Below are 20,393 nucleotides of genomic sequence, written 5' to 3' on the forward strand. Positions count from 1 at the left end.
GTATCAATGCAAAAAAAAGTTTGAAAAAAGGCAGTTTTTTCAGGTCTGGTATGGATTTTAAGGGGAACCCCGCGCCAATTTTTTTTTTAAATGGCATGGGGTCCCCCCAAAAATCCATACCAGACCCTTATTCGAGCACGCAACCCCCCTCCTGAACCGTACCAGGCCACATCCCTTCAACATTGGGAGGGTACTTTGGGGTAGCCCCCAAAGCACCTTGTCCCGTGTCGATGGGGAGAAGGGCCTTATCCCCACAACCCTTGCCCGGTGGTTGTGGGGGTCTGCGGGTGGGAGGCTTATCAGAATTTGGAAGCCCTCTCTAACAAGGGGACCCCCAGATCCTGCCCCCCCTGTGTGAAATGGTAACGAGGTAGCCCTACCATTTCACAAAAAATGTGTGAAAATGGTAAAAAAAAAAGACAATACACGCCTTGGGACAAGTCCTCTAAAAATTAAAAAATATAAACTGTCCCACGGAGTCTTCTTCTTGCACTCTGATGGACTGAAATAGAAAAAATAAAAAAACAGCCGCACGCCGCCCACGATCTGCCTCCATGGGAGGCACCCACCGTAATGCCCGGCTGCTCTCAGGTGACAGTTCTTTTATAACTGAGGTTATAAAAAAAACTGGGGTCACCCGGCAACATCATCATGTGACCCCGCCCCCACTGACGCAGGGGAACATCCCTATGGCTTCCTCGTAGCGTCAGAGATGGGTGGGGTCACTCGGTTACGTAACTGGGAGGCCCCACCCCCTCTTACGCTATGGCAAAGCCATAGGAATGTCCCTGTGCGCCAGAGGGAGGCGGGGTCACCCCGAAATGTCATTGTGTGGCCCCACCCTAAGTTATAAAAGAGCTGTCATCTGAGGTCGGCTGGTCATTACGGTGGGTGCCTCCCATTGAGGCAAATCGTAGGCTGCGTGCGGCTTTTTTTTTTCGGTCCGTCTGAACGCAAGAAGAAGACTCCGTGGGAATGTTTTATTACTTTATTTTTTTTAATAAAGGACTCGTTCCAAGGCATGTATTGTCTTTTTTTTACAATTTTTCCACATTTTTTTGTGAATGGTAGGGGTATATTTGCAACCGTTACCAGTTCACACGGGGGGGGGGGCAGGATCTGGGGGTCCCCTTGTTAAAAGGGGGCTTCCAGATTCCAATAACCCCCTCACCCGCAGACCCCCACAACCACTGAGCAATGGTTGTGGGGATGAGGTCCTTCTCCCCATCAACATGGGGACAAGGTGCTTTAGGGGGCTACCCCAAAGCACCCTCTCAAGGTATCGATGCAAAAAAAATTCACATCCAACATTTGTCGTCGGAAAATCCTATCATGTGTACAGGGCATCATAGGCTTCAAAATAGGATAGGCTCCGGAGCCCACCCAGGTGTGTGGCAACAGCGAATTAATTTTCTCTGTTGCAACACTGATCGGGGGGTTCTGAATTGCTGTCTGCCGCCCACTGGCTGGGAGGTGCTGGAAAAGTCTGTGCTGTTGGCCTGCTCGGGTGGGGGGTGTTGGTTGATTGATGCCCCCATGAAAAAAAAAAAAAGCACAAGCCACCACTGTTTTCCAGGCCAGATATACACTTTAATTATTCTCTAAGCTCAAGTCCCAGAGGATCTGCCATATGTTGTCAGCCAAAAGAATCTGAAGCAGATGTTCTCAGTCATTGCTTTGTAAGGTTTGGAGAGCTACCATCCTTGTCACGAGTACATCAGAACAATGGAAGGGCTCTTCCCTGCCCTGTCCCTTATCTCGGCCCTATATACTACAGGTGAGTGAAAACCTATATCACCTCTAATCAAGAACTGAAAAAAGCTTATCACGTTATCTCTGCAGGTTATGTATTGTATTCTTGATGTTGTTCAAACAGTGAATGGCTGAAAGTTCAGTTCACCTAGAAATTGTGCTTCTTCTTGCTTGATGGGCATAGAGAGGGTGTGGGAGGGATATTTGAGGCTGCTTTACTTACCAATTAAAAAGAGTGTAGTTGTCAGGGACATGTTGTCCATAGCATTACTGTTGCTCAAGGGCAGACACCAATACACATGCACAATCCCGCAAGTACCCACCCTGTCAGGCACACAAATTTGCGCATTTACACGGATATTCGTGCATGCCCACACACCATTATATGTTGGTGCCCAAATGCCATACATAAGTGCAGCAGGTTCACTAGTGCTTTGCTGTCTGATCTGTAGCTTGTACCCTGTATATCATTATCTGATTCCTGTGTTTGACCCGGCTTCCTCTGACTACGTTTGCTTTCCATTATGCTGACCCCGGCTTGTTGACTTTGCTCAATCTCATCACTGCTTGATATCCTGTTGCCAAACCTTGCCCGCATCCTGACTGTAGTCTATGCCTGCATATGATTGTCTGTTACCAATCCGGCTTGTCCGAACACGCATCCTGTGTCTCTTCTGCTCTTCTATTGTGCAGAGTGTTGAAATTGTGCTCTAGAAGCTTCTTGGATACAGCAAACTGCTTTTATTTTACGGAGGAATATCAGAACATGTCTTACAGCATTAGAAACATGAACAGGAACAAGGAGCATACAAGTACATATAGCATAGACAGAATGTACATTCTGTGACTACATTACCATAGAATACAAATTATAACACTGCAGTGCCACCTGCTGGATAGAAAGGTACAATGCATATATTGTATATAGTTTAGTTTATATCAGCAACTTTACTGTTGTTCTTTTCAACACCCCTACTCAACAGCATGTGCTTTGTCAAATTACATTCAGCTTCTTCTGGATTTAACAATGACATTCCTTCAATAAAGGCTTGGTTAGTGCATTAGCAGTCATCTCCTCTGACAGGCGATATTGAATGTCAATAACATCTTGCTCTTGATTGTCCCTCAGTAGGTGATACTTGACGTTGATGTGTTTGGTCCTAGTATTGACCCTTTCTGATTGCTCATGCTTTTTAAAAATGGGAATTGGGTTTGACATGTGTATCCTAATGTTCACAAAAAGTTGATGAATCTAAATCGCTTCTTGACATGCATGTGTTGCTGCAATGTACTCTGCTTCAGTTGAAGATAGAGCTACAGTTGTTTGCTTTAGACTAGACCAACTTATGGTTCCTTCCCCATACTGGAAGATGAATCCACTTATGGATTTGCAGTCTGTGCAGTCTCCGGCCCAATCTGCATCCACATATTGGATCAGTTTTGGATTGGATTTTGCTGGTAACAGTAACTTCATCTGTATATTTCCCTTGAGGTACTGCATCACTCTTTTTACTGCATTCCAGTCATGCTGACAGGGAGCTGAGACTTTCCTTCATAGTATGCCCACTGCTGTGGCTATGTCTGGTCTTGTGACAACGGCAACATATAGCAGCTTGCTGTTTTCTGTTTTATTGCTCTTTAGCCTGGTTCCATAGGAGATTTCACTTCCTTTGCATCTTGCATATAGACTTGTTCCAAGATTTCAGAGATAATCTGACATTGGTTGAGAAGATAACTTCCATCTTCTCTCTGTATTTGGATTGCCAGATAGTAGCTAATGATCCATAGCTCTTTGATTTCAAAATATTCTTTCAGCTTGTCAACTATCTGATTATAATCCCCTTCTTGTTCAAAACAAGTTATAATGTCATCAACATAGATAAGGATGTATATCCATCTATTTCCTTGATTCTAGGAGCAGAGACAGGGGTCTGCTTTACTTCTTGAGAATCCCTCTCTGGTAAGTCTTCCCAGGATATTGGAGCTTGCGGGGTGGTGTCCCCTTTGTAGTTCGGGTGGATTTTCTGATTTCAGGCAGTTCTGCAGGATCTGGTGGGGAACTTGAATTAGGCATTGTGCGTTCCACCTCTTATTTTGACTCCTGCACATGTTCACATTGGTCGACCTTTTCTTCTGGTTCACTTGGCATTCCCACTTCACAGCTTTCAGGGATCAGTGTTTCTAATATATGGGCTCTCATCAAAATAAACACTATGGCTTATTGTCACTTTATCAGTCTTTTATCACTCTATGGCTCCATTCTCCAGCTTGGATCGCTTTTCACTTGGAATATAGGCATATGCTTTACATCCAAACACTCTGATGTGTCTTATGCTAGGCTTTGATCCATGCCACATTTCAAATGGAGTACTTTTAATGGCTTTTAAGGGTAGTCTGTTCTGTAGGTAGGTTGCAGTCATGACTGCTTCTCCCCAGTACTTGTGTGGTAGGTTGGCATCTGGCCAAGATTGTGATTTTTCCTTTCTGCTACACTGTTTTGTTCAAGAGTGTATTGTGTGGTTGTCTGGTGTACTATTCCTTGTCTCTTCAGGTATGAGGCCACTTCTTTTCTTTTGTATTCTCCGCCATTGTCGGTGTGTATTATTCCTGGTTTCCATTGGAGTTTGTTGCTAGACATGGCAATGAACTCTTGAAGTTTCTCTGATGTTTCATTCTTGTGTTTCATCAGATAAGTACCGGTAGCTGTGTACCTGTAATAGTCATCAATGAAAGTCAGTAGATATCTTTTCCCGCCTGATGTGGTAGTTTTCATTGGACCGCATACATCACTGTGTGTGAGCTGCAGGGGGTGGGTAGTTTTTCTTTGAGATGCCTGTGGAAGGGGAGCACATGTGGCTTTTGCTTCAGTGCAGCACTTGCATTTTATGAGTACTTTGCAAGGCGCTATTGTCAATCTTGTGATAAACCTCTCTTTATAATGTCCAGTATAGCTTGTGGACTTCTGTGCCCCAGCCATCTGTGTCATAAGTGAATACATTTGCTGTGTAGGTCATTGGAGACACTCCATGATGTGTCTTCAGTTTCCTTTGTAATTGCTTTGATTCTTTCTTTTGTGGATAGCTTTCGCTGCTCGGCTTTCAAGATAGAACAGTCCTTTTTTAAGTGACCGGTCCTTTTACAACTGAAACAGGCTCTGCTTTCTTTTTTGTGCTTTGTGTATCTTAAGAGCTTTGTCATCATGGTGCATGTTTTCTTTCCTTCTTTTATATTCATCAATTAACTTGCCTTTGATATATTCCAGTTTCAGTTCCTGTTTGCGTCTGGTTTCTAAAGCGTTAATAAGAGCAGTATATGTCTCTGTAAGGCCGCGTACACACGCGGGGACTGTTCGCCCAACTTTGTCCGTCAAACAGTTTCGGCAAACAGTCCGCTCAAAATTAGCATGGACGGACATGGCCACACACGACGGACGAACAGTTTGCTGAAACCGTGCGCGATGACGTGAACGGCACGTACGACGGGACGAAAAATACGACGTCCTATACACTGCATTATAACTTTCGGCGTGTAAATCCTTTCTGAGCATGCGCGGAACTTAGTTTGACGAACAAGCCTACACACGAGCGGACTGTTCGCTGAAACAAGGTTTCAGCGGACAGTTTTTCGGAAATTCCGAAAAACCTTGTTCGTCAAACTGTCCGCTGAAACTGTCCGCTGAAAGCCCACACACGAGCGGACTGTCCGCCCAAACACTGTTCAGCGGACAAAGTTGGGCGAACAGTCCGCCCGTGTGTACGCGGCCTAAGGCTGCAGAGGAGCAGTGCAACAGTATGGTTATCTTTGATGTCCTCTCCGATGGCTTTCACATGGTTACACATATGCTGGCCTTCTAGTCTCATCTTGTAAAGCTTTCTTAGCAAAAACAGCTTACTGTTGAGGCTTGAACGCTTATGCCGTTTTTGTGATGAAGTCCACATACCTTTGGCTGTTTTCTCTGTTCTTATGTGGATAAGCTGGTCATCTTCCACTAATAAACTTATTGTCGCTTTTGCCTGTCTATCTTTCCTGTCCCAGTCCTCCATCTCCCCGTTTGTGGATCTGTCTGTATTCAGCACAGTCATCTTTGTTCATAAGCATTTCTAGTTTAAACTTCCACAGCTGGTAATTGGCATTGTTCAGCTTTGCAATTGCAAACTTCACATCTGAACTGTTTGCCATCTACAGTAGCTTGTATACAATATACACTGACTCACTGCAGATTTTTTTCCAGTGCCTGGATGCTGCTGGGTGCCTGTACTATCCTCTCCAATGCCTGGGTATGTGAGACCCATAACCTATTGTGCAGGGTATTGAAATTATGTGCTAGAAGCTTCTTGGATACATCAAACGGCTTTACTTTTATGGAGAAATATCAGAACATGTCTTGCAGCATTAGAAACAGGAATAGGAACAAGGAGCATACAAGTATATATAGCATAGACAGAACGTACATCCTGTGACTACATTACCATAGAATACACATTATAACACTGCAGTGCCACCTGCTAGATAGAAAGGTACAATGCATATATATAGTTCAGTTTGTATAAGCAACTTTGCAGTTATTCTTTTCAACACCTGCCCTGGTCTCTACTTCCTTCTGCCACCAGCCCAGAATCTGCTGGCCTGCCAACTCCTGCCATTGAACCTACTGGTCCACCCTGGTGACATATCCACCACATGGAAGATGATCCAGGCACCCATACACCGCCACGCTCTCGCAGTCACTGCTACAACATCAGTGGTCCCTGAGCAGAGGCTGTATGAGAGGCCTCTGCTCAGGCTCAACTGTCAAGTATGTGACAGTAGTATGATAGGATTACCCTACTCCATATTCACAGTGTTGGTTTAAAGAGCCATACCAAACCCCTCTGAGTTTATTGTTAAGCAGAATCCTTTAATGGTTCTGGGTTTTGGGCTAATTTCTGAGAAACTTTGACAGTCAGGCAAAGGGTAATGCAGAATGCATGACAGTGTTAATGACAGAACCTTATAGGCAAGCTCTTGAAAGACAGGGTATGGCTTAGGTTGGCGATACTCATAACGATTTCTCTTGAAGACTCCCCCATCCACACTAAAAATTACTTTGAAGTTAAGCATTTAATTTAATAGTACTGCAAGGAATGCTATAGGAAAAATAGCTCTGATGGGGCGATCTCACTGCTGGCATGGAGACTGAGAAGTGGGGTGCATGTGTGAGCGAGGTACAGTGTGGTTTGGTGGGCGGTAAACAATACAGAGTCCAAAATAGGCACGAGCAATACATTGTAGAAGGTTCAACACAGTACAACTAGACCCAGTGGGTAGGCACAACTGTCCAGAGTCACTTACAAAATACAACAGAGGTCTGTAGCCTTGAAAGATGCGGATTGAGGAGTGAAATGCAGTCTGGCCTGTCCACACCCAAAGGGGAGGCTTCATGAAGCAGCGCCTAGAGGTGATTCAGTTCGCATTGTGCGCTATACAAGTATTTCATTCATTCATTCATTCAATATAGATGTAATCCCTGCGCTGTCCCTCCCCTTCCAGAACCTCTTCATATCTCGAATCACCATCCCTTCCAAGAGGGGGATCCTGTACCTGCACTAGCCACTCACATAAAGCACACCAAACCCAGGAGCCAGAGTCTTAAACAGACTCTGCCTGACCCAAGGTGGCCACCAAAGTCACATGGGCCACCAGCGTCCAATCGGATAGCTGTCTTAGGCCGCGTACACACGGGCGGACTGTTCGCCCAACTTTGTCCGCTGAACAGTGTTTGGGCGGACAGTCCGCTCGTGTGTGGGCTTTCAGCGGACAGTTTCAGCGGACAGTTGGACGGACAAGGTTTTTCGGAAATTCCGAAAAACTGTCCGCTGAAACCTTGTTTGAGCGAACAGTCCGCCCGTGTGTAGGCTTGTTCGTCAAACAAAGTTGCGCGCATGCTCAGAAAGGATTTTCACGCCGAAAGCTATAATGCAGTGTATAGGACGTCGTATTTTTCGTCCCGTCGTACGTGCCGTTCACGTCATCGCGCACGGTTTCAGCAAACTGTTCGTCCGTCGTGTGTGGCCATGTCCGTCCATGCTAAGTTTGAGCGGACTGTTTGCCGAAACTGTTGGACGGACAAAGTTGGGCGAACAGTCCGCGCGTGTGTACGCGGCCTTACTGTTACCACAGTCATAGAGGAACCAAGTTCCTCACAACTTCCTTCCCCTTTTGCATTGCTGCTTCATTTGAGCGCCACCTACTGTGGGGGATAAAGACTGCACCTGCCTACACGTGTGCTGGCATCAGGATATAAAGAAATGACCAATGGATGTGCTGGGGTTGCAAAAGCTCTCTTGGTTCAACTAAATTCAAGAAAAGGCAAAATAGCCCGGTAGCAAATAAAAGTAGAACTTACGCTTTGTGTTATATAGGGTAGGATAAGATAAGGTAGGATGTGATAGGATATCAAATAGGAAAACATTTCGCTTAAGGATATATTGTAGGATATAGAAAAGAAAAGGTTAAGCTATTGGACATAGGATAAGAATTTCCTTTAAGTGGTATATGCTAACTAAATTTAAGTCATAACACACTAACACAGATTATTGCCAGATCTCATTATATCCTTTTTTTAATCTCTTATTTCAGTATCTTCACTCAATTGCATAACCTGCGCCAGCTTTCATAAAATACCAATTGGTCTTGACAATATGCTGATTAAACACATAAACAAGAGTCCATGTAAGGGTGAAGAATTACCCTGTTCATCAGAGGAGGATGTCTGTGCATCTATCAATATATCCATGACAAGATGTGAGTTTACCATAGCAATATTTATGTGATTCATACAACAAATATATCCTTTTCAAAGGTTCGGTCATTGTACACCATCTGTGTCATATGATTATGAGTGATTATGAAACTTAAAACCAGACTACTGGTAAAGCTGTGAACTCACTACAAGTTATTTGCATGGCCAAACTTATTTGCCATACTGGCCCAACAGGCTCCCCTATAGCTCATATGTAGCACCCTGATGTTTAGGCAGGGATGCTGTTAAATTTAGTTGCCAGGCAGTAGTGGCCTCAGCCAATTGTTAGGAGGTTAAATGATTTCACCCTAATTCTGGAATTGCTGCACCTCTCTCTTCTGTCGTTAAGTGACCGGGTACTTGGTGACATTAGATAAGACAAGGGCATTGCAAGGACAGAGTAGGAATGAATGGGGTATCTTAGCCAATGGGCAGGGATTTTCTTAGATCCCTTGGACTGCTAGGAGAGCCTAATTATTTGGGTGAGGCTAGGTGATCGGGGCTCTGTGTCACCTAGACGGCTGTCTGAATACTCCACCCCTATGTGACTAGCAAGGAGTCACGCTGAGAGGGCAACCAACTAAAGAGGAAAAGGGGGGGGACATCTCTAGTAAACAAGATTAATAGTCCATTTTGTGGGTTAGATGAAAAGTGAATGTATACTTATTTGATAGTCATTGGGACCTTTGCTGCAGGTGACCGGGTCCCCCCCCCTTTCCTCTTCCGTTGGTTGCCCTCTCAGCCTGACTCCTTTTTAGTCACATAAGGGCGGAGTATTCTCCCTGGGAGCTTGTGCTACATGAGGGCATGGGATTATCTGATAGACTTTTAGAGGAATTCTGGCCTGGAGAGTGTCTATATACATACTTTGTTGGTAACTATACCTCAGATATTCTACGTTTCCTTGTGAACACAAAGGACTTTATTTGTGCATATATTTTGTGTGCTAACATGTATAAATAATGTACATATATATTTTTTGACAGCAAATTAAATCCCTGAGGAAGACTTTGACCACGTATGTCGAAACGCGTTTGAAATTTGCATATCAGATGTTTTACTATTATCATGTACTATTGTAAGGGTATACACTGTTGTAGATATATTGAATGATGCTACACATCTCCGACCAGAGCTCATATTTTAAATGTTTATGTGTATAGGCTTTGTTGCCAGTTTTTCAATAACATTTTTTTTTGTAATACTACTACTCTATTAATGATCGCAAATTTGCTGTGGAAAGACCCCACTGGGGGAGATTTTCCCATATTGTAATATATATTGTGATATATCACTCATGTTGATGTGTCTTTCCTATGATATATAATTTTGGGTGGCTAAATACTCTCTCTTTTCTCCGCCTTTGACACATGTGAGTTAAGATATGAGCTCTGCATTACTGGCTTGCTATATATTTTCTTTTATAATGTTAAACAAATTATTTGAGTAATTTTCAAGGTGATTAATGGGCTAGTCTTATGTCCAAACATGGGACAGATTTTGAACAGGGGGACCAGATTGAAACCCAAATCTCTTCCCACTTTTTCAAACTCAGTAGAACTTTAGAAAAAAAGTCTTTGCTATTTGGGCATACTAAAACTTTTGACAGATACACTAATGAAATTTTTAAACCGTTACATTTTATGAGCTGTCAAACCCGAGGTGTAGTGTATCTAATGGTATGAGAATGTGGTGCCTTCTATGTTGGCAAGACCAAAAGGGGGTTTCGGTGCCGCATTTACCAACATGTATATAGCACGGAAATTGGAAATTGTTATCTTCCAGTAGGAAGACATACGGTAGTGTAACATTGTTATAAAGTACCCAAAATTTAATTTATGGCATTGGATTGAATCCATATTCCTGATCGAGGAGGCGACTGAAATAAGACCTTGCTCCAGCTCGAGCGAAGGTGGATCTTCAGACTTTGGGCCACTATGCCCCCGGGCCTGAATGATTCTATTTCCTTTGCACCTTTTTAAAGGGCTTCTCATCAGGCAAGACCCAGTGAAAATCTCATACGGCAACAGAATTATCTGTTACAGCTTTTAATTTCTCTACTACAGTTCTAGTCTATAGCACATTATTGTGTAACAAGGAAAATATAATGCAATCTGTCTCTTTTAAAATAAATAATATAAAACGCTAACATTGCCATATATTTATGAACATAATTGGATGAGTATTGTACCACCGGCAATCTGCCTGCTTTGGTATACTGCAAATATGAGATATGTATTTCAATGTTGCTTTGCATAAAAAAGTTTAATTTAATTGTATTCTCTTTTTTGCTTTTCAGATTCCTGTGCCTTCCAGTCGTTTTGGCTTTCCTTGGGGTGATCCCCGGCTTAGTGTCTACCCGGCAGGGGGGAGGGCCATCCACCGCTCTCCTTATGCTGCCCCAGGTGGGTGGAACTTCTTTTTCCACCCACGGGGTGGAGCTATCCCTCTGCCGGCAGCTTCCCGGATCACTTCTGGATGTTTGCTGCATCGCGCACGTGCCGTCACTACGTCTCCCTGTTACAGCGGAAGTGACGTCGGCAGCCGGGGCTTCCTGCCTTCCGGAATGCTGAGGGGGCAAAGCATACCGCCATGTGGTTTATGCGCCCGGTGTCAAGGGTGGGGAATACTGCAGTGCACCTGCAGCAAATTGTGCCTAAACCTCAAACGCCTGGGGATCTATCATCGATTCCCAACGTTTGGAGGCGATGGTCCATATACAAATTGCAGGCATTTGCAACTTCAATACAGGTCAGTTTTTACATAATATATGCAGCGAGTAGCGGCATTGGCGTATATATGCATTGTTTTTTCCTGTCTGAAAAAACAGTCAGTGGTTCTTAGTCAATTTATAATTTTTTTGATTTGTGTTTTTTTGTTTGAAACATTTTTTAACAGACATTTTCTACACCCATCGGGCCCACATATGGCTGTTTAGGGGTTACGCTAACCCCAACTGGGCATTGACCATAATTGCTATGTATGTTGACTATTACGATTTTCATCACAAGGTATATATTTCTAATAACTATTGGAATTTAACTTCATAGAGAAGTTTAATACATTGATCACATTTTTAGGATCTAACCGTTATACCTTTAACACTCAGTATTTTTTCACCTTTATACACATTCACATACATTGTCACTCAGAATCCATCTTTGATGGTTTCCTTTTTTTTATATGGTCCTTTGATCATAACTCTTTTTTTCATTCAATTATTTCAAAATGTATTGATGATAACTGTCCACACTGATTATTATTTTTTAACATGGGGTGCTTTATTAACACCCCGAATATGTAGAGAGTAATCTACAAGATTAATAGTCCATTTTGTGGGTTAAATGAAAAGTAAATGTATACTTATTTGATATTCATTTGGACCTTTGCTGCAGGTGAACGGGTCCCCCTCCCCTTTTCCTCTTTCGTTGGTTGCCCTCTCAGCTTGACTCCTTGTTAGTCACATAGGGATGGAGTATTTTCCCTGGGAGCTTGTGCAACATGAGGACACGGGATTATCTGATAGACTTTTAGAGGAATTCTGGCCTGGAGATTGTCCATATACATCTTTCGTTGGTAACTATACCTCAGATATTCTACATTATACATGTTTTGTGTGCTAACATGTATAAATAATGTACATATATATTTTTTGCAAATGAGTCCCCTGAGGAAGACTTTGACCACGCACGTCGAAACGTGTTGGAAATTTTCATATTAGATGTTTGACTATTATCATGTACTATTGTATGGGTATACGCTGTTAGATATATTGAATGATGTTACACATCTCCGACCAAAGCTCATATTTTAAACGTTGATTTGTATATGCTTTGTTGCCATTTTTTCAATAAAAATTTTTTGGAATACTACTACTCTCTTAATGATTGCAATTTTTCTGCGGAAAAACACCACTTGGGGAGACTTTACCATATTATACATAAACAATATATTTGTAAAATTATTCAATTAACCACTTACCAACCGGCCAATAGCCGAATGATGGCTACAGGGCGGTTCGATAACTCTGGGAGGTTTGTACATTGACATCCTCCCAGAATCCCGTTCTCACGCCCCCCCCTGGGGCGCACACCCCGGAATATCCGTGGTATCACAGATAATGGTAATGGCCGTTTTACCACATCGCTCCGTCAAATGATGGAGCAATCACTTGTAAACTAACCGGCGTCATGTCCGGTTCCTCTCTCCTCTCTCTGTACCGATTGTTACAGTGTGAGGGGAGAGGGCAGAGATTGGTGGCAGCAGCGCTGTGGGCTGGATCTATAATGCCCACAGCACTGCTCTGTGCCCATTACAGCCATCCATCCATCCATACTCAACCATCCATACTCAGCATACCCATCCATCCATCCATGCTCACCCATCCATACTCAGCATACTTATCCATCCATCCATCCATGCTCAGTCATCCATACTCAGCATACTCAACCATCCATCCATGCTCAGCCATCCATCCATCCTCAGCAATACTCATCCGTCCATCCATCCATCAATACATGCTCAGCCATCCCATCCATACCCGTCCATACTCAGCCATACCCAGCAATACCCAGCAATACTCAGCCATATCCAGTCGCACTCAGCTGTACTCAGCCATACTCAGCCATACCCAGCTGTACTCAGTCGTACTCAACCATACTCAGCCCAGTGCTGTTTCTTGGCCTAGGCCGACAAGGCCTAGGGCAGCAATTTGTGGGGGCAGTGAAAAGCCGCCCCTCGCAAAAAACAACCCCCGGCCCATCTTTCCGTGTCCTGTGGCTGCCTTCCACATAAATCTGACTGGTGGAGGTGGAGCCTTAAGCTTTGCCTACCCTCCTCCGTGCGGCTTTCTACACAGCATTGTCTCCCCGGTCCGGGGCGGGGGTCTATCGAGGAGGAGGCTGGGTCTATCGAGGAGGAGGCGGAGGATATCATTATCATCAACTCCCTAATTATCCATAGGAGGGCCGGAATGGCCCAGAATCGAGGAGGATCCCAGCGCTGGTTGTGGCCTGTGAATTCAGCAAAGCTAAAATAAATCTTCAGCGGAGATCCAGAGACAGCTCATCTCACTGCAGGCAGTATACGGCTCTCAATATACCCCTCTGATCGGGTAAATGGACATCCACCCCCCCCCCATACATAGAATGCTCTCCAAGTAGTCAGTGTTCCCCCATACACTAACCCCCCCCACACATATATATTTGAAGCTCTCGTATACACTCCCCCCTCCATGCCGTCATACATTACCTCCCACCATGCAGTCATACATTCCTCCTCCCCCCTCCTCCCCCCTCCATGCAGTCATGCATTACCTCCCACCCCCTCCATGCAGTCATACATTACCCCCTCTCCATGAAGTCATACATTACCTCCCTCCTACCTCCATGCAGTCATACATTACCTCCTCCCCCATTACCTGTCAAAAACAGATACCCGTTCCCCCCTCCCTCCTGAAAGGTTCCAAATGAGCCTAAAGAGGAAGGGGTGTGGTTTAAAGATGATAGGGTGGGTCTTAAACAGGAAAGGGTGTGGCATTGGCAGGAAGGGTGGGTCGTATTTAAATTAGAGGGGTGCATGAGTTTAGTCAGGCCTAGGGCAGCACAAAACCTAAATACACCACTGACTCAGCCGTACACAGCCATACTCAGCCGTACCCAGCAATACTCAGTAGTACCTAGCCATACTAATGCCATACCCAGCCATCCCATCTATACCCAGCCGTACTCAACCATACCCGGCCATACTCAGCCATACTCATTCATGCTCAGTCATCCCATCCATACTCAGCCATTCCTATCCACAGCTCATCCATCCCCATTCATGCTCATCCATGCCACATCAGTTCTCATCCATGTCACTACAGTGCCTCACAAAAGTGTAAAAAGTAGTCAAATTTGATTTGAACTTATGCCCCTAGAACACCTGACGGTGCTCCCTGCATGTTGGGCCTCTTTATGTGGCCAGGCTGTGTAAAAGTCTCACACTTGTGATATCACTGTACTCAGGAAGAGTCGAAGAATCTATTTTGGGGTGTAATTGTTGGTATGTACATGCTATGTGTTAGAAACATTGTGTAAATGGACAACATTGTGTAAAAAAAAATGCGTTTTCATTTTCTTTACACATTTTCCAAAAACTTGTAGAAAAGAAAAAAATGTTCAAAAGACTCATTATGCCTCATAGATTATACATTGGGGTGTTTTCTTTCCAAAATGGGGTATTTTTTGGGGCGTTTCCATTGTCCTGGTTCTCCAGGGCCTTCAAAAGTGTAGTAGGTAGTTAAGAAATTATATGTGTAATTTATGCTCCAAGAATGCTTGATGGTGCTCCCTGCATGTTGGGCCTCTGTATGTGTCACACATGTGGTATCGCTATACTCAAAAAGAATAGTAGAATGTGTTTTGGGGTGTAATTTGTGCTATGAATATGCTGTGTGTAAGAAATAACCTGCTAATATAACAATTTTGTAAAAAAAAATCTTGATTTTGAAAAGAATTGTGGGAAAAAATTACAACTTAAAAAAACTCACCATGCCTCTAACTAAATACCTTGAAATATCTACTTTCCAAAAAGGGGTCATTTGGGGGGTATTTTTACTTTCCTGGCTTGTTGGGGTCTCAAGAATTGAGATAGGCCATCAGTGCATCAGGTGTGATCAATTTTCAGAGATTGGCACCATAGTTTGTGGACTCTATAACTTTCACAAAGACCAAATAATATACACTGATTTGGGTTATTTTTACCAAAGATCTGTAGCAGTATACATTTTGATAAAGTTACTAAATTGCAAAGAACAAAAACTAAGAAAAATTCATTTTTTTACAGAATTGTGGGTCTTTTTTTCTTTTATAGCAGAAAAGAAAAAAAACTGCGGTGATTAAATGCCACTAAAAGAAAGCTCTATTTGTGTGAAAAAAAGGACAAAAATTTCATATAGGTACAGTGTTGCATGACTGAGTAATTGTCATTTAAATTGTGAGAGCCCCGAAAGCTGAAAATTGGTCTGGTTAGGAAGGGGTTTTAAAGCGGAGGTCCACCCTAAAGTGGACCTCCGCTCATCGGAAACCCCCCCCCCTCCGGCGCCACAATTGGCACCTTTCAGGGGGGAGGGGGGTGCAGATACCTGTACAGTACAGGCATTCTGCACCCACTTCCGGGATAGCTCTCTGCGGAAAGGGGCGTATATTACGCCCCTTTCCGCAAGTGCCCGCCCCTTTCCGCAAGTGCCCCGCTGCCTGCTGGGAAACACACAGATCTCAGAGGCAGCGGGGACCGTCCTTATTGCGCAGCGCGATTCGCGCATGCGCAGTAGGGAACCGGGAAATGAAGCCGAAAGGCTCCATTTCCTGATTCCCATACCCAAGATGGCGGCGGCAGCACCCGACATACGATCTACAGATCGGCTTCGGGTGCCGACATCGCGGGCGCGCTGGACAGGTAAGTGTCACTATTTTAAAAGTCAGCAGCTGCAGTATTTGTAGCTGCTGGTTTTAAAAAAAAAAAAAAAAAACGCGGAGTCCCGGTGGACTCCCGCTTTAAGTGCTCAGTGGGTAAGTGGTTACGTGGTTATATAATCGCTCCAATATAATGTAATAATAATATAACAAAAATTATTACTAATATAATTGTTTGCAATAATTAATACAAGACACTTCGTAAAAAAACAGATTTTGAATAAGCCCCTTCTCTCAGTCATGAAAAGAGGAGAAAAAAATATGTGTTTGTTCATTGTTCATTTGAAATTAGTCTCCTGGCTAATTTCTTTTCTCGTCTTCAGAATTTATGACTTGGGAAAATGTTAGATACAACTCTTCAAGTCTTCTTACAAGAAACCTTGTTTAACCTCTTCCCGCTCCCAGGCCCCACTATGACGTTCTTGAATTTGTGCGGGTTTATCTGAATGAAGACTGCAGCTACAGGCATCATTTAGATACTGCCTTTTTCAGCCCACGATTCCCTACACCATAAGAATGATCATAGCGACTATTCTGCCACTTAATTGTTCTTACCGGTGGCGAGGGGGCATCCCGCTTCCATCGGTGAGTCGGTGACAGGATTTACCATAGAGATTTCTGGCGGACCAGAGTCCCTATGATTGTTCAGAGGCCAGGCACGATGTTATGACATCACGTCCGGCCTCTGCATTCAAACAAATGGCACCGCCTTGGCTGGGAAGCCGAGATCGTTTTTTATTTTTTTTATTTCAAGCTTCCCAACGTAGAGGTGAGATGTGCGGTCTTATTGACCCCATATCTCACTGTAAAGAGGACCCATCATGCCGATCATGCCATATGCCGATCATGCCATATTCCTATTACAAGGGATGTTTACATTCCTTGTAATAGGAATAAAAGTGGTCAAATATATATATATTTTTTTTAAAGTGTCAAACTTAAAAAAAATAAAAAAAAAGTAAAGTGTGCTTCACGCAGAGGTGAACGCATATGTAAGTCCCGCCCACATATGAAAACGGTGTTCAAACCACACATGTGAGGTATCGCCATGAACGTTAGAGCGAATAATTCTAGCCCTAGACTTCCTCTGTAACCAAAAAGATATAACCAGTAACAATTTTGAAAGCGTCGCCTATGGGGAAGTTTGCCATTCCACAAGCGTGTGCAATTTTTAAGGGCGACATGTTAGGTATCTATTTACTCGGCATAACTTTATCTTTCACATTATTCAAAAAAAATTGGGCTAACTTTACTATTTTTTTATTTTTTTAAAGAACAAAACTTTTTGTTTTCCCCAAAAAAACTAATTTGAAAAAATGCTGCGCAAATACTGTGCGAGATAAAAAGTTGCAACGACCGTCATTGTATTCTCTAGGGTCTTTGCTAAAAAAACATATACATATAATGTTTGGGGTTTCTATGTAATTTTATAGCAAAAAAAATATGATTTTTACATGTAGGAGAGAAATGAAATGTCAGAATTGGCCGGGGTGGCAAGTGGTTAAAATCATGAATATATATACACATACACACAAGCCTAGACATTAAATTCTTTCTAATCCCAATAGGGTGGCACTACACCCAGAGGAGCTGCTGGAAAGAAGGGTCCTTCTTTCTTTCCCGGTAATTAATTAACCCTTTACCAAGACACAAAAAACACTGATGCACCTGGTACTGTGTTAATTGGCTTTATTAAAACATGTAAAAACACAGTGAAAGAGATTTGGGTGAAGCAATTTAAAATGGACAGTGGTAGAACAGTCTCAACCACTGCCACATTCCTCTCTTGGTGGACTGCTCACTCTTTCACAGAGAGTGCTTGTAATCTACAGCAGTAGAGAAGTAACACAGTCCCTTCTTGACTGCAAACAGCAGCCCGTTAGACTCCCAGTAGTGGCCAATAAGCCTTGCAACACAATAACTCTCTAATAAAGTCCTTTTGGGCACAGTCTGGGGGCAGTCTGTTTCTCGACAGTCACTCCTATGGATGGATGAGTATGAAGAGTTTGCTATAACTTATGGATAAAGTCAGGTCAAAGGCAGCTCCAGGCCTCTCTCCCAAACATGTGCTCCTTGATGGGCCTCTTCTTGTAGCTTTGTCCTATATTGTCCTGCCACTGAAGTTCTCTGCAGCTTGGTTTTCAGCACATAACAACTTCCTATTTGTTGTAGGAGCCACTTGGAATCTCACAGCAGGTCCTGCCTGGACTCACAGTAGGCTCAGTCCTGAATCTCACTGGGCATAGTGAAATCACCAAACTTGGGTTTGAGCCACAGTCCTTCCTGCTGGCAGGCTTTACTTGTCCTGCCTGGCAGCTCTCTCTCTCTGAGAAAATCTGTAGTGAGTGGAGATCAATGGCACGCAATGTCAGGCAAGCTCAGTTCTAAGGTCTGCGAGAGATGGGAAAGTCTGAATTGCTAGACCAACTATCAGTGTTTGGGTCAAAAGCTAAGGTCGATGCAGGGGGAAACCTTCGTAGTTGGGGTCACAAGCCAAAGTCGCTTCCAAATAGCAATAGTAGAAGCTCATGTAGCATGCTGGATCAGACCACAATAATCTGGTGACAGGAAGTGCAGAGGTAAGGCTTATATAGGAAGTTCATGGGAGAAGCAAGGTGTTCAAAGTTCAACAGCAATCAAAACACAAGGCAGGGTTGTCTAATGGATCAGGGAGGATTGTCCAATAGATTAGATAGGGAGTTGTCCAGCATCCCAGATAGCTCAGCAAGAAGAACCAATGCAAGACAAAGAAGAGGTCCCAGGTTCGAGCCCCAATCCTGACTCTCTCTCTCGCTGATTCCCAGGCAGCACAGCACTCACTCATCCTCACCAGCCACTTGGGTCCAAGTAGCCCCAAGACCACTTCCAGGGATCTAGGCAGCACCCACAGCTGCCTGTTCCCAGCCCTGCATCCTTTTGGGCAGAGGCTGAGCTTATCCTCCAATGATGGCCAATCAGAATCCTCCTTGCCCCATTGCTGGGGTAAAGCTTCCTCCTCAGTGATGGAGGAAGCCAATAAGCATCCTCTTTGCGCCTCTCCCTGCTCCCTGGCATTGGCAGAGAGGGAGAAACAAAGCACTGTGCAGGCAGGGAGGAGTGCTCTCCTGGGCTGAATAAAGATGCCACTGGCCAATGTTATATTCAGATACATGTGACGCAATGGCAACACTGCTGCACTGCTCATGTCTTAAATTCATAGTAGAGGTTTCTGCTCTCATGCAGACTGTGCCTGCTTGTACTACAGTGGGATAGAAAAGGGCATGGCTATTAGCATTGTCACTGCTGATTCCCAAGCCAATAGCATTTCATTTGGTGCCTGGCCACACCGAGTTCTGCCCCCTGCTTTCTGAATTGGCAGAACATGCCACTGTTGTTGAAACCCTCGCACTGTGAGCTGCAGTGACCCGGGAAGGGGAGCGTGTGAGACATAAGTGAATTAGGGCATGGCTCAGTCAAGGAAAGTAAGGGAAATGTTTGTTCACTTATGAAGCCTAAAATGTTTCAGGTGGAGTGAACTTCAAACTTTTTTTAGTAACCTTCGTTATGATTTTTTTTTTAATTGATTCTGATGTCAATATAATACCATGACGCTGTCATGACAACATATTTTATGACAAAAAAGCCAAGGAAAAATCCAAGGAAAATTCCAAACTCTACTTACTGACCAGCCTGCAACCAACCAAATTACTTGTCTAACAGTATGCAATAAAAACAGGGGTGTAGTCTGCACACATTTTCAATTGCATGAGTAAGCAACAGGCCCTGTCAAGGCACCCTGTTACCTGTAGTCCCTACCCCTGACTTTTAAGAGGCTCCACAGTGGAAGCACATGCATTCTGATGGATAGAGAGAGGACAGATGGGCTGGGGGAAGCCCACTTCTCCTTAAAGGTACAGGGGCGCAATGAACACCCAGCACAGAGCACTATGGCTGCAAAGGTGTCAGTGCATTGCCTGACCAATATATCAACAGTACAAAATGTTACCTACTGTCCCCACCTGTAACTGGCCTTTGCAGCAATTAGCACTGCAGAGCAACATATGTCAAAAAAAGCCAAGGAAAAATCCAAGGAAAATTCCAAGCTCTACTTACCGACCAGCCTGCGACCAACCAAGTTACTGACAAACATAGATCTTGATAGTTGCAGCAACTACATTAGAGGGAATTCCAATATGGTGTGTGAATGGAATATAGGTTGAGTATGAACACATGGAACGAGTCACCTGCTTTTCCATACTCATTTAGCTCCCAGTAGCGATATAGAGTGATGTGGGGAGGATAAAAGGTAAGTATGTGCTGCTGGGGAGAGGATATTAAACTGAACCTGTTGCTGTGTCCAGTATGGGCAAGGTGCAGGTTTGCTTTAAAATAACATTTTCTAAGAACGAGGAGGTAGCTAAAAA

The 20,393-nt window shown here is 43.8% G+C and overlaps 1 protein-coding gene across 1 annotated transcript in view; it reads left to right on the forward strand.

Annotated features, from left to right (window-relative positions):
- Nucleotides 1–1,629: 1,629 nt before the first annotated feature.
- The window catches only part of LOC143933718 (uncharacterized), a 40,149-nt gene continuing 21,385 nt past the window's right edge, over nucleotides 1,630–20,393 (forward strand). The window contains exons 1-3 of the mRNA XM_077456712.1: nucleotides 1,630–1,777; nucleotides 8,371–8,535; nucleotides 10,833–12,109. Coding sequence (XP_077312838.1) covers nucleotides 12,004–12,109 — 106 coding nt within the window. The 5' untranslated portion in view covers nucleotides 1,630–1,777; nucleotides 8,371–8,535; nucleotides 10,833–12,003. The remainder of the gene's footprint in view (nucleotides 1,778–8,370; nucleotides 8,536–10,832; nucleotides 12,110–20,393) is intronic.

This window comes from Lithobates pipiens, unplaced genomic scaffold, assembly GCF_037356315.1.
Source record: "Lithobates pipiens isolate NorthernLeopardFrog02 unplaced genomic scaffold, aLitPip1_a1.2 Scaffold_27, whole genome shotgun sequence".
NCBI classification, from domain to species: domain Eukaryota; kingdom Metazoa; phylum Chordata; class Amphibia; order Anura; family Ranidae; genus Lithobates; species Lithobates pipiens.